Source organism: Otolemur garnettii, unplaced genomic scaffold (assembly GCF_000181295.1).
Source record: "Otolemur garnettii isolate 467f Iridium unplaced genomic scaffold, OtoGar3 scaffold00001, whole genome shotgun sequence".
NCBI lineage: Eukaryota > Metazoa > Chordata > Mammalia > Primates > Galagidae > Otolemur > Otolemur garnettii.
The window spans coordinates 30,421,704-30,435,812 of record NW_003852396.1 but is presented as its reverse complement, the minus strand read 5'-3'; the positions used below and the strand labels follow the sequence as shown (position 1 = coordinate 30,435,812).

At 46.6% G+C, this 14,109-nt stretch overlaps 1 protein-coding gene across 1 annotated transcript in view; it reads right to left on the bottom strand.

Moving 5' to 3' along the window:
* The window catches only part of LOC100952222 (short transient receptor potential channel 2-like), a 52,604-nt gene that overhangs the window by 19,264 nt on the left and 19,231 nt on the right, over positions 1-14,109 (bottom strand). The window contains exons 5-11 of the mRNA XM_023514071.1: positions 13,755-13,927; positions 11,915-11,990; positions 7,966-8,090; positions 6,461-6,675; positions 3,944-4,690; positions 1,387-1,593; positions 294-458 (exon numbers count right to left, since the gene is read on the bottom strand). Of these exons, the coding sequence (XP_023369839.1) occupies positions 294-458; positions 1,387-1,593; positions 3,944-4,690; positions 6,461-6,675; positions 7,966-8,090; positions 11,915-11,990; positions 13,755-13,927 (1,708 nt within the window). The remainder of the gene's footprint in view (positions 1-293; positions 459-1,386; positions 1,594-3,943; positions 4,691-6,460; positions 6,676-7,965; positions 8,091-11,914; positions 11,991-13,754; positions 13,928-14,109) is intronic.

Here is a 14,109-nt window from a genome sequence, read left to right as displayed (position 1 = left end):
GCACTCTACCCAGGGGGACAGCTTGAGGCTCCTGTCTCAAAAAAAAAAAAAAAAAAACTTGACACTAGGATTTATCATGTAGTCTTGACAAAAAGGAGCTGTGACTATTTCTATTCCCTGTGACTCAGATCCCTCCTCTATAAAATAGATGTGTATTGTCTACCTTCCAGGGCCATCTCAAGTTACTCAAGGGGAACATTCACAAAATTATATACCCAAAGTGTCCTGCCCAGGGCCTAGCATAAAACAAGTACTCAATAAGTGACAGTTATCATGAATCTTATTCTTAGTACCCGGGACTTGGGTGCCAGCCAGTAGCCAAGGCAGAGGAAGGGCATGGTGAGGAAGATGAGGAAGGCAACGAAGAGCTTCCAGATGGTGGTACTTCCACGCCAGCCAGCCAGGTTCCCACACCAGATGGAGGACAGAACTTGCTGGCAGATGGGGTGTGCTACAAACTAAGCAGAGAGGCACGTGAGCAGAGGCGGTGTCGCCAGGCAGCAAGGGGAAGGGAACACTGGGGGCACAACCCTCACTTCTCTGTCACTGAGACCCACCTACCCCTTTTTCCTCCCCGCATCAAGTTCCCCAAGAGAAAGGCAGCTTGCATTTCCCGTGACCATGGGCAGACCCCACCACTCTAGGCCTTGTTTCTATGAACAAGGAAGCTGAACTCCAAGATTTTCCTGGACCTTTTGAATCTCACATTTTTTATTCTAAGTCAGGAAGTGGTGGTTAGAACTGAGTACACAAGACCCAGAATTCTCAGGTTCCCTGACTTTTTAGAGATGTGGGGCACCAGCCTGGATGGTGTTAAGGAAGGGAAAAGAGGGAAAGTGGGGTTTACTGTTTTGGGGGTAGAGATGTGGGACCATTATGAAGGAAAGCTTTTGGTTAAGTTCCTGGTGGGCTAGGGTATCTGAGGGAGGATGAAAGTGAGGGACAAGGGGCTGAAAGAGGCTAGAAGGAAGCCTGTCTTTGGCCTAGGTAGGAGGGTGTCCGAATGAACTACTTGGTATTTAAGCCCTGATAGATCTAGTCTAATCTTGCTTTATAGAGTGAGGCACTAAAGTCTAGCAACAGAAAAGACTGGACCAAAGTAACTTAATAGGCTACTGGCAAAGCTGAGTCTAAGACCCAAATGTCCTGGTCTGAAGGTGGGTTCCTGGTGGGTAATGGGTCTTCTGAGGGCAGGAGAGAGGCTTGGCGCTTAGATAGAAGGTAAAAAGGGAGGGTTTGGGACCCACAGGGTCAAGGGCCTAGAATGAAGGGTGCTCTGAATCAGGGTTCAGAGGGTCCTGAAGGCAGGAAAAGGAGTTGCTTACGATTAGAGTGGGAGACACCTAGAGGTGTCAGGGCAATAGATCAGGGCAGGGCCCAGCTCACCCGCTTCTGGTTGTAGTTAACAGCCAGTCGCAGTCGAGCCAGATTGGGGATGCCTTCTTCAAAGGCCTGCTCCTGGCCTTCAGCTTCAGTCTCGCTGTCCTCGCCCAGGTCATTGAGCACTGCAGTGACCTCGCTCTGGTTCCGGCACATGCCCAGCAGCTCAAAGCCATAGTCCTGGCTCAGCGACTCCAGGGCAATGTATTCAGGCTATAGGAAAGCAGGTGCACATGTACCTACCACCCTGTGAAGCCAGGCCTGCTCAATCAGGCCACACCTCCCCAACAGCGGGCCCAGGCCACCTCTGTCCTGCCATCGCACCATCACTTCCTACAGCTGGCGTCACTGGGTCATTGCTTTTTTTTCTCTGCCACCTCGCTTATCCTTCATGCTATAAGGCACCTCTTGTGTCACTTTGCTTATCTGGTGCTATCTCTACCTCATCACTAAGTCACTTCAACCCAAACCCCTCTGTCCTCCTTTCCCATCCCTGCACTTCCCTTTTCTAGTCCTCATTTTCTGTCCCACTTTTACTCCTTATGCCTTTCATGTGCTCATTTAATTAACCCTTTTGAGCACCTACCCTATATGAGAACCTGTGCCGACAATTTTGGGAGGTGCAGGAATTGATAAGGAACTCTTGGCTCCACTTTATCAATCCTATGCTCAGTTCTATTGAGAATCCAGGCTAGGCTATCAGGAAGCTAGGTCTGAGTCCCAGTACTGTCCCTCAGGTGCTCATTCACAGTGGGCAAGGTTCTTCCCCTTTCCAGGCCTCAGCTTCTTTGCTATAATGTGGGGATTATAATTTTGCTATGTCTCCCTTTTGAGCGGCAGTGAGAATGGAGGGAAAGTCCTTCGGAAAGGAGCTCCCTTTCCTGCTGGCTGCACAGCAGGTGCTTTTTACTCTCCTAGACTTCCATGCCTCTGGGTGGGGCAGCATTCTCTTCCCCCAGCTTGCATGGCACAAACCATCCTTTCCTAAGTCTCTGTTTTAATATCACAGTTGGTTCCCCCACCTAATGGTAATCTTGAGGATGGGGACCAAGTCTGGCTTGATGCACAGGAGATGTCTGCAGATAAGTGATGGATGAACTGGAGTGGTGGTATCCAAGTCTGCAGGCTTCATGCATTCTCTGTCTTTCCTGCACAGGGTCTCTGTGTATACTTCTGCTCCCCAAGAACCTTTGCTGGACTGTAGCCACACCTCACCTTTCTGCTCCTCACTTGTTTTAAACCACCTACTTCTTCTTTTTTTTTTTTTTTTTTTGAGACAGAGCCTCAAGCTGTCCCCCTGGGCAGAGTGCCATGGCATTACAGCTCACAGCAACCTCCAACTCCTGGGCTCAAGCGAGTCTCCTGCCTCCGCCTCCCAAGTAGCTGGGACCACAGGCGCCCGCCACAACGCCCGGCTATTTTTTGGTTGCAGCCATCATTGTTGTTTGGCGGGTCCGGGTTGGGGATTCGAACCCGCCACCTTAGGTGTACGTGGCTGGCGCCTTAGCCGGTTGAGCTATAGGCACCGAGCCAAACCACCTACTTCTTTAGTTAAACTTAATGCTGCTGCTTCTAAGGGGTCTTCCCTGAACACAACGGCTGTACTATCCTGACCTGTTTTCTGGACTTTGAAAATCCTGTTAGTACCATCCATAGAGGCAATGAATGAAGCTGAGTGTGCTGGAAGTGTCTGTGCTGCAGAGGGGAACATATAGCAGGTACTCAGCAGAGATATTACTGAACATCACCTCCAAGTCCATCAGGCTGCTTTTCTTTTCTTTTACTTTTCCCCCTCCCTCCCTGCCTTCTTTTCTCCCTCTCTCCCTTTCTCATTCACTTTTTCTTTCCTTTTTTGGGGGGGGCCGGGGCTGGGGGGCTACAGGTGCCCACAATGCCCAGCTATTTTTTGGTTGGAGTTGTCATTATTGTTCAGCAGGCCCAGGCCGGGTTGGAACCCACTAGCCTGGGTATATGTGGCCTACCCAGTGGGTGCCCTACCCACTGAGCTATAGGCACTGCCTATTTTCTTTCTTTTTTTAAAAAAAGAGACATGGTCTTCCTCTGACACCCAGGTTGGGGTGTAGTGGTGCTACTATAGCTCACGTGATCCTCTTGCTTTAGCTTCCCAAGTAGCTGGGACTGCAGGGATACAACACTGTGCCTGGCTAATATTTAAAATTATTTGTAGAGACAGAGTCTTGCTATGTTGCCCAGGCTAGTCTTGGACTCCTGGCCTTACGTAAAACTACCACCTTGGGACCTCCCAAAGTACTGAGACTGTAAATGTGAGCTGCTGCACCTTCTGTTTATCTACGTTCTCTCTCCTCCTCTCTCTACCCTAAGACAGACTTAGGATTCCCCTAGCATGTCTCTTGACTGCTCTGTGCCATCAGAATGGAATCCCCCTCAGAATGGGGTTCTGGGATTTCCCGAGAAGAGAGACTAGGCCTCCTCCTCTTTCTCTTGTTTCCCATTTCCCAGAACACCCATCACATGCCCAATCACGCTCCAGTGGAGTAAAAGATAAGAGGAACCGAAGGTGAGGGGGAAGAATGAAACTGACCTTAAACTCAGGCTCCTTGCGTGCAAGGCGCCTGAGCTCGCGGCTGAGCTGGAAGGCAGCCAGCATTGCATCCTCACTGGCCAGTGACAGGTGAGCCCTGCTGGCAATGCCACGGTAGGTGTTGATGCGAGACAGGGAGAACTTCAGCAGGTCATAGCGGCGTGCATTGCTGCACTCAAGGCAGGCACAGGACACTGGGTGGGGCCGGGCAATGGTGTGGCCCTGGTCCATAAGTAGCTGTGCAATTTCATACAGGTCCTTCTGGCAGGCCAGGGTGAGTGGAGTGACACCGGGTGCAAAGCGGGAGCCATCAATTGATGAGTCAAAGAAAGCCAATGAGAAAGATCTAGTGTCTACTTTGCGACCCTTCTCCCTTTCCAACCGGGCCAGTAGGCGACGCACCGCTGCTGGCTGGTTTGTGTCCACAGCCACCAGCAAGGCTTCGTGGATCTGCCGGAAGTCAAACTTGACATTGGTCAACAGCACATCAGTGATGGCCTCATGACCCAGGCGGACGGCCAGGTTGAGAGCTTCCCTCCAGGAGCGGTCTTCTGCTTCCTCCACATTCCGCAAGGGCCCACCTGGCGCACTGCTCATGGCTTCAACCTCAGACTCCAGCAGCTGCTGCACGAGACCCAGACGGCCTTCCTGGATGGCACTCAGGAGTGGTGGTGGGAACTTGAGCTTTTTGTTCACGATTTCAGTCCAGTTAGGCTGTGGCTGGATGTAGGAGTGGAGAGGTGGGTCCTTGAGTTTCCAGCTTCCTTATTTTGGGGCCTTCCTCACCCTTCTACTCCCAGAGCCTAACTCTTTATACCCAGCCATTATTATAATCTTCCTTATCCCAAACACAAACCCGGAAGAAATTATCTTATTCACTATTTTATTGTGTAAATTCTCAGGTTAGGCAAGTGGCAGGACTGGTTGTAACTGGGAACTCCTTCCTCAGCTTGACTTCTACCCTCATAGGAACCATCCTACAGTGTGGCCACATGTGGGTATCTTGAGAAAAGGTAGGTGAGAGCAGGTGACAAGGCTACACAGGGAGCCTAACTCCACATACAGGCACAGAGGATGCCTGGGACCAGCTCCCATCTTGTTGACTTCATTTCCCAGCCACCCGTCCCTCTGAAAGTCCCAGAGGCTCTGCAAAGGGCAAGTCCAGACATGTCCACATAGGAGGGTCTTTGAAATGGCTTTCCCCAACCCCCTCAGCTCTGAGCAGGACTCCAGCAGGATCCCAACATGCTCCTCCCCCAACCCCACCAACCCCCCAGTTTTGCCCTCTGCTGCTGTGGAAGGCACTTCTCCCCTTCCATGCCACCTTGTCCCTCATCTGCCAGGCTCAGCTCCATTTTCACTGCTCTTCTCTTCTGTGACCAGGCTCAGGATTCCAGGGGTTCTTCTCCCACCCACAGAGGTCTCTTGCACCTGTCTCGCAAGAACCAGAATGCCCCTGCCACCCCTCCGGACCAATCTGTTTTATTCGCAATTAGAAATGGGACCAGGATGGGGCAGGATAAGGAAGTAGAAGGCCTCTTACCGTGAGGGGGTCCATGGCTGTGCTCACCTCTGTTGGCAGGGACCAACAGACTGAGTTCTTGCTGTCTGCTCCCCTGACTGTGCCCAGCATTCTCCTACCCATTCAAAACCCCGCCTTGGGCCCTCCCTTTGCAGGACCAGATGCTACCCCTCTGCCCTACACCCTGGGGACCAGGAGAACTGGTATCAGTGCCACACTGTGAAATCTTCTGGGAAAGGGGAGAAGGCATATTTATTCAAAGAAGATGGGAATAGAATTTGGAATGTCAGAGCTTGAGGGGACCTTTGAGAGCCTCTGGTCCAACTACCTCATTATGCAGATGGGAAACAGGAATCTGTCCAAGGTTAGACAGTCAAGCCTAGGACCACTAGGTTCCCTATAGTAGCTCCGTGAATGGGAGGCGCTTGCTCTCTCAGTTATTGGAGGTTAATTCTGGGCCCCAAGATAAATAACTAACTTGTTTAAAGGCACACAGCAGCACCATTACCTGATTATACCTGGGAAAGGAGCACACAAAGGATACTGAGAATTAAGGTCATGGGATATGGGATATCAGTCTCATGTGCAAAACCCACCCTCACTTTCCTAGTACACCACAGGATCATATCTGTCAGGCAGTATTTTTCTTTTCACTGAGCCTCCATTTTCCTTTCAGAAAAATGGGCATGAGGATGTGCATCACTCATGGACAGGAAGACGTTCTGAGTAGTGTCCCAAGGCCCAGAAGTTCCACAGGGGAAAAAATAACAGAGTTGTCCTTAGGAGAATTGGGTGCCATGGTCACAGAACCCTTGACAACTGGGCATGGGAAACCAGGCTGGGCACACAAGTGCCCTCAGGCAGAGTCCTGAGGGAATGAGTAGAGGAAAAGAGGGAGGTAAGCTTGGCTTCATCAGCCCTTCTAGTCAAGAGATACACCCTCCAGTCTTAGTCTTAGAGGATAGGCCCAGACCACAGGATCTCATGGCTCATGCTTCATGGACGTCCCCACACGTGCTGGCATGTTCTTCTACTTCTGTAGCTGAGAAGTGCAATTGGCAGATAGGGCACTGGACCCAGAAAACAGGAGGTGGACTCTCTGGAGAAGACGGGGGTGAATATGGTGATGAGGAGGGAGAAGCTGGGCAAGGCAAGGAAGTCTCTCCACAGGCAGCAGCATGCAGGGGAAGAATCTTAGTGCTGAAGGAGCCTATGGGGAGAGAAGGAAGTGAACAAAACTGAGCCTGCTCCCAGACAGGATACCACCCCAAGAACTCTGAAGGAATTTCTCCTGCCAAAATGCAGCTGTTTTTTGCACGATATTTATTACGGTTGAATATTTCATCTGAGAGACACTATAATGTATCCATCAAACATTTATTAACTGTTTATTATGTTCCTAACAGTATGCTAGGAGCTGAGGGATATAAACCAGGCTAGTCCTTATGGAATGTGGAGTTTTGTGGTAAAGATACATTCATAATGTAAATAACATTGATAAAAGCAGATGGTGAGATGAGTTAAGCCCAAGGGAATCAGAGAATGCTGTAGAAGTTAAGTGAGATTATATGGGCAGATGAGAGAAGACTTGGCAAAGAAGTATCATTCGAACAGAGACTTAAAGTAGAATTTGGACATGGAGGAAAAAGTTATGAAGGGAAATCTCAGCCCTTTCTGATAGTGTTTTATGTAGTTTGGTTTCATGCTTTTTTTTTTTTGAGACAGAGCCTCAAGCTGTCACCCTGGGTAGAGTGCCATGGCATCAAAGCTCATAGCAACCTCCAACTCCTAGGCTCAAGCGAGTCTCCTGCCTCAGCCTCCCAAGTAGCTGGGACCACAGGTACCCGCCACAACGCCCGGCTATTTTTTGGTTGCAGCCATCATTGTTGTTTGGCGGGCCTGGGCTGGATTTGAACCCGCCACCTTAGGTGTATGTGGCTAGCACCTTAGCCGCTTGAGCCACAGGCGCCGGGCCGGTTTCATGCTTATTCTTGGGACAGGCCCAATGTACCTTCCTTAGCTTGGCCAACACAATGTGAGCAGGTGCTCAACATATACTTGTTTTGAATTTGAATTATACTTGACTAAAAGTATGGTTACATATCTGGGAACTGCAGAGATCACAAAGACTAGGAGTCCAAACCAAAATATATATTTTTTTTCTGTAAAGACAGAATCTCACTCCATCACCTTCAGTAGAGTGCTGTGGCATCAGACAGCTCATAGCAACCTCCAACTCCTGGGGCTAGGCAATTCTCCTGCCTCAGCCTCCCAAGTGGCTGGGACTACAGTTGCCCGCCATAATACCCAGCTATTTTTTTGTTGCAGTTTGGCTGGGGCCATGTTTGAACCCACCACCTGAGGTACATGGGGCCGGCGCCCTACCTATTGAGCCACAGGCACTGCCCCAAACCAAAATATTTTTGGCAGTACCCCTTGGTCTCAGATTCAAGGAATGCCTAGTTGTTACATAACAACTGCCTGTCCCCAAGCATCTTACCTGCACAGATGGGGCACTGTCCACTATCCTGGCTACCACCATTTTGGGCTTGGGTTCGGTGTTTTCTTTGCTGTGCTCTTGCTGTCCCCCTCTTGTTTGACCGAGACTTAGAGTTGAACGGAGGCCTGTGAGAAAGAGCAGTTAAAGACCAACTATGAGTAAGAGGCCATTAGGGTTGAAGGAGCCTAGAATCAGGGCAAAAATAAGTAGAATAGTTGATGTGCACCTAGAAACCCTGGGTTGGAGTCCTGGTTTTCCCATTTGACACATAAAACTTGAAGGAAGGGCTCAGCGCCTGTGGCTCAAGTAGCTAAAGTGCCAGCCACATACACCTAAGGTGGCTGGTTCGTATCCAGCCCAGGCCCGCCAAATAGTAGTGATGGCTGCAACCAAAAAAAATAGCTGGGCATTGTGGCAGGCGCCTGTAGTCCCAGCTACTTGGGAGGCGGAGGCAGGAGAATCGCTTGAGCCCAAGAGGTAGAGGTTGCTGTGAGCTGTGATGTCATAGCATTCTACCCAGGGTGACAACTTGAGGCTCTGTCTCCAAAAAAACAAAAAACAAAAAATAAAAACTTGAGGGAAGATGTTTAATCCTTGAATATCTGAGAACAGAGCTTCTATTACTGCGTTCAGTTTTTTTATTGAAATACCCTGTATGATGCACATACCATATTTACCCTTTTTAAAGTATACATTCAGCTGGGTGTGGTGGCTCACACTTGCAATCCTAGCACTCTGGGAGGGCAAGGCAGGTGGATTGCTTGAGCTCAGGACTTTGAGACCAGCCTGACCAAGAGGGAGACCCCATTTCAAAAATAGCCTGGTGGTGTGGTAGGCGCCTATAGTCCCAGCTACTGGGGAGGCTGAGGTAAGAGGATTGCTTAAGCCCAAGAGTTTGAGGCTGCTGTGAACTATGATAGCACAGCACTCTTCTGAAGGGAACAAAGTGAGACTGTCTCAAAAAAAAAAAAGTGTACATTCAATGGTTTCAGTATATTCACAAGGTGTATAATCACAACTATCTAATCTAGAACATTTGTATAACCCCTGAAAGAAACCCTGACCCCTTTAGCAGTCACTCCTCATTCCTCTGACCTATCTACATTGACAATCTCTTATCTACTTTCTGTTTCTATGAATTTTCCTATTTTGGACATTCCATATAAATAAAATCAATATATGGTCTTTTGTGACTGACTTCTCATACGTAGCATAATGTTTTTAAGGTTCATCTATGCTGTAGCAGTACTATATTTCTTTTATATGGCTGAATAATATTCCATGCTTTATCAGTTGATAAACACTTAAGTTGTTTACACTTTTTGGCTATTATGAATGATGCTGCTATGAACACTTGCTTTTAGGATTTTAGGATTTTTTGTGAATACTGTTATAAATTCTTTGGGGTAATTATCTATGAGTAGAATTGCTGGGTGACATGATTACTCTGCATTTAGGTTCTTGGGAAACTGCCAAACTGTTTTCTAAAGCAGCTGCCATTTTTTTTTTTTTAGAGACAGAGTCTCACTTTATTGCCCTTGGTAGAGCGCCGTGGCGTCACAGCTCACAGCAACCGCCAGCTCTTGGACTTAGGCGATTCTCTTGCCTCAGCCTCCCAAGTAGCTGGGACTACAGAGGCCCATCACAATGCCCAGCTACTTTTTTGTTGCAGTTTGGCGGGGGCTGGGTTTGAACCTGCCACCCTTGGTATATGGGGCCAGCACCCTACTCTCTGAGCCACAGGTACCACCCAGCAGCTGCACTATTTAACATTCCCATTGGCAACATATGAGCATTCCAGTTTCTCTATATCTTTTTTTTTTTCTAGACACAGAGTCTCACTTTATCACCCTCAGTAGAGTGCTGTGGCATCACAGCTCACAGCAACCTCCAACTCCTGGACTTAAGCGATTCTCTTGCCTCAGCCTCCCAAGTAGCTGGGACTACAGGCACCTGCCATAACACCTGGCTATTTTTTTTGTTGCAGTTGGCTGGGGTTGGGTTTGAACCCTCCACCCTTGCTATATGGGACTGGTGCCCTAACCATTGAGCACAGGCACCACCTCAATGTCTGTGTATCTTTGCCAACACTTGTTATTGTCTGTCTTTTTGATTATAGCCCACTAATGAGTGTGAAGTGATCACTGTGATTTTGATTTGCATTTTCCCTAATGACTAACCATGTTGAGCACCTTTTTTTTTTCTTCTTTCTGAGATAGGGCCTCACTTTCTTACCTGGCTAGACTGTAGTGGTATCTGGATAGCTTCCAGTAACCCCTAAGTCCTGGGCTCATGTAATCCTGTTGTCTCAGCTTCCAGAGTAGCTGGGACTATAGGTGTGTATCACCACACCCAGCAAATTTTTTCTTTCATTTTTTGTAGAGATGGGGTCTTGCTATTGCCGAGGCTTGTTCTGAACTCCTGACCTCAAGTGATCCTTCTGCCTTGGCCTCCCAAAGTGCTGGGATTACAGGCATGAGCTTCTGTGTCCAGCTTGAGCATCTTTTTTTTTTTTTTTTTTTGGAGATAGAGTCTTACTTTGTCACCCTGGATAGAGTGACATGGTGTCATAGCTCACAGCAACCTCAAATTCTTGGGTTCAAGTGATTCTTTTGCCTCAGCTTCCCAAGTAGCTGGGACTACAGGTGCCCACCACAATACCGGCTATTTTTAGAGACTAGGTCTCATACTGGCTCAGGCTAGTCTCAAACCTGTGAGCTCAGGCAATCTACCTACCTTGGCCTCCCAGAGGGCTAGGATTACAGGTGTGAGCCACTGGGCCTGGCCAGCTTGAGCATCTTTTTATGTGCTTACTAACCATTTGTATGTCTTCTTTGCAGATAAGTCTATTCAGATCCTTTGTCCATTTTAAAAATTAGGTTATCTTCTTATTGTTGACTTATAAAGGTTCTTTATGTGGCCCACATACAAGAATCTTACTGAATATATGATATGTAAATATTTCCTCCCATATTCTTTTAACTTTCTTGGAAATATCCTTTGAAGCAGAAAATATTTAAATTTTGATGAAGTCCCTAGAATGCAGTATACTCACATTCAGACCTAGATCCAAACCTGACAACATGTGGACAAGGACATCTTTTCTCTATTACCCTTAGATGCAGACACTAAGAGATCAAGAATTAGACGCAAAGATAATCTCTGACCTAACTGAAGCCAAGAGCAGGGAGACAAATGTAGTGGTTTGTGCCTGTAGTTTTAGCTACTTGGGAGACTGAGATAGGATGATCACTTGAGATCAGGAGTTTGAGACCAGCCTAGGAGATACAGTGAGACCCTAACTCTTTAAAAAAAAAAAGAGCTGGCCCCCTCATATTCGTACTATGGGAGGCCAAGGTGGGTGGATTGCTTGAGCTCAGGAGTTTGAGAGCAGCCTGAGCAAGATAGCAAGGCACTTTTTCTACTGAAAATAGAAAAATTAGCTGGGCATTGTGGGTGCCTGTAGTCCCAGCTGCTTAGGCGTTAAGAGGATTGCTTGATTCCAAGAATTTGGTGGTGTTGTGAGCTATGATGCTATGATATTCTATCCAGAGTGACAGAGTCTCAAAAAAAAAATAGAGGTTATGCACAGTGGCTCATGCCTATAATCCCAATGTTTTGCGAGGCTGAGATTGAAGGGCCATTTGAGGCCAAGAGCTCAAGACCAGTCTGGGAAACACAGTGAGACCCTTATCTCTTCCAAAATTAGAAAAATGAGCCAGAGGTTTTTGCCAGTTTTTTGGGAGGCTGAGGTGAGAAGATCACTTGAGCCTGGGAGTTTGAGGCTGCAGTGAGCTGTGATGACCCCACTGCACTCTAGCTCAGGTGACAGAAGAAGACTCTGTCTCAAAAAAAAAAAAAAAAAAAGAGTAGGAGGAGGAAGGACAGCTACATAAGGGCAGTAAAGTTTGGGGTGGTAATTTTAAGTGTTTCACGTTGACCTACTTACCTCTGGTCTTGTACTTTCTGTCTTTTCATCCTGCCCACATCATCATTCTTGGAGTTTTGCTCCTCTGTTCTGGGCTCTGTGTTAAAAATGCTCATTAAAACTAGCTCATTAGCAAAAGAGTCTTCACACGTTTCATTCTTTTAAGACTATTCTTTCTGCCCTCTTTGCTTACTAATTCTTCCTTAATTTTCATGTCTTTGATGAAATGATAATTCCTTTATGTTTTTCCTGGAAAGTACTTATCACAGTTTTAAGTTTTAAATTTATTTGTGTGACATGGACATGTATTGTTCCATTAGGGTAGGAACATTGCTATTTTATTTACCGTGGTATCCCTAGCAGTGCGACACCTAGCACAGTGATCAGCACATAAGAGATGTTCAGAAAATACCTGTCAAATGAACATTAGTAAAAAAACACTATCTGCCCAGTTATCCAGAATTTATTAAATTTTTTGTACAGCATTTAATATATTTCAATGTGTTTTCATAGCGCCAGTGCCCAGCCTATAGTAGGTGCCCCAAAATGATTAGTTCCCTTCTGTTCTCCTCTTAAAATAATAAGAGACAGCCTTCCTTACATGGTAGACAGCTTTGGAAATGCTTGTTGCCTCCTGGTATTCATGCCTCCCCTTGAGCATGAGCTGGACTTGGTAACTTGCTTCTAATGAATAGAATATGGTATGCCGTAAAAGCAATGAGATGGCATTTCTGTGACTAGGTTACAAAAGACTGTGATTTCTCTCTCTCTCTGGGGATAATTCTTGGTCTCTCATTTGCTCATTCTGATGAAACAAGCTGCCATCCTGTGAGATGCTCCATGGAGAGGCTCTCACGGCAAAGGAACTAAGGGAAGCCTAAGTCCAACAGTCCCTGAGGAACTGCATATCACCAACAGCTAGGTGAGTGAGTTAGGGAGCAGATCTTTTCCAGTTGAGTCTTGAGATGACTGCAGCCTGTGACAAACCCAGAGCCGGAGGACCCAACTAAGCCATGCCCACATTTTTAACTATAACAAACTGTGAGATGGTACATGTTTTAAGCTATTAAGTTTTGGGCTAATTTCTTATTCAACAAGAGATAACCAATATGCCCTATTTTTGCAATGAAATTATACACCCATTATTTTACTATTTTGTTTAGTCCTTTGAAATGCAGATAAACCTTTTTCCTTTTAAGAATTTTCACACTAAAACAATAAACCATTCTGTTCTGTTAACTTTTCAAAGTTTCCTCTCTCTTCCTGTCTAGAATAGTAAAAAGAATCAGAGCTTTAGGATTCAAATCCTGGCTCTACTAATTAACTAGCTGTGTGACTCAGAAATATCTCCTGAAATCTCAAATTCTTTTGTAAAATGAGGATAACAACGTGTATTTTCTAAGTTTGTTGTTGAACATTAAGTAAAGTAAGTAAAAATACCCAGCAATGTCTAATACAAAGCAGAATTCTAAACTTTCTTATTCCTTTCTTCCTTTGTGGTAAAACTACACTATTCCCCAACCTTATTTCTGTAATAAACTACATATACCACTACCCTGATTTAATTATCTTTCTGAGATAATCACAGAACAAAAGGAGTAGATACTTTTTGGTTTAATTCCTTCACTTCGAAGATGAGGGCACTGAGGCCCAAAGAATAAAGATTCCTGTTTCCTAGATTCCTAGGCCAGTGCTCTGTCAATTACTATACAACATTTGATTTCTCTCCAGTAATAAGACACTGAAAAGTGTCTTTTCTAGTGTATGAAGTCCTACTTGTGAGTCATTCCTATATAGCAATGGTACATTCAGACAGAAAGGTCATTGCTAGGGACTGTAAAGAACAGGTCAGGGGCCTCACCTGTACTATCTGGATGACTAGTCCCTGGTTCTGTGTGGTTGTTCTCTGGGCTTGCCATCCTGGCTGGAGGTGTCCGGAGGGCAGCTGAAAGCACCATGCGGGCTGAACGCCCCAGAGCCCCCGGCTGCAGCTGTGTTAGTATGTTCCTAAGCTCTGAAATTTTCTTGGTGTTTCTGCAGGGAAACAGAGTATGTGGTTTCATTCGAGACAAAGACTCCATTCTGCTCCCCCAAGCCAATGGCATCTAACCAAAAAAGCTGGTCTGATATATAGATAGGGTTAGGCTTAGGTATGTGATGAATTCAGCAAATCCAGGTTGGGTTTGTGCCTAGGTAGACTTTTTTTTTTTTTTTTT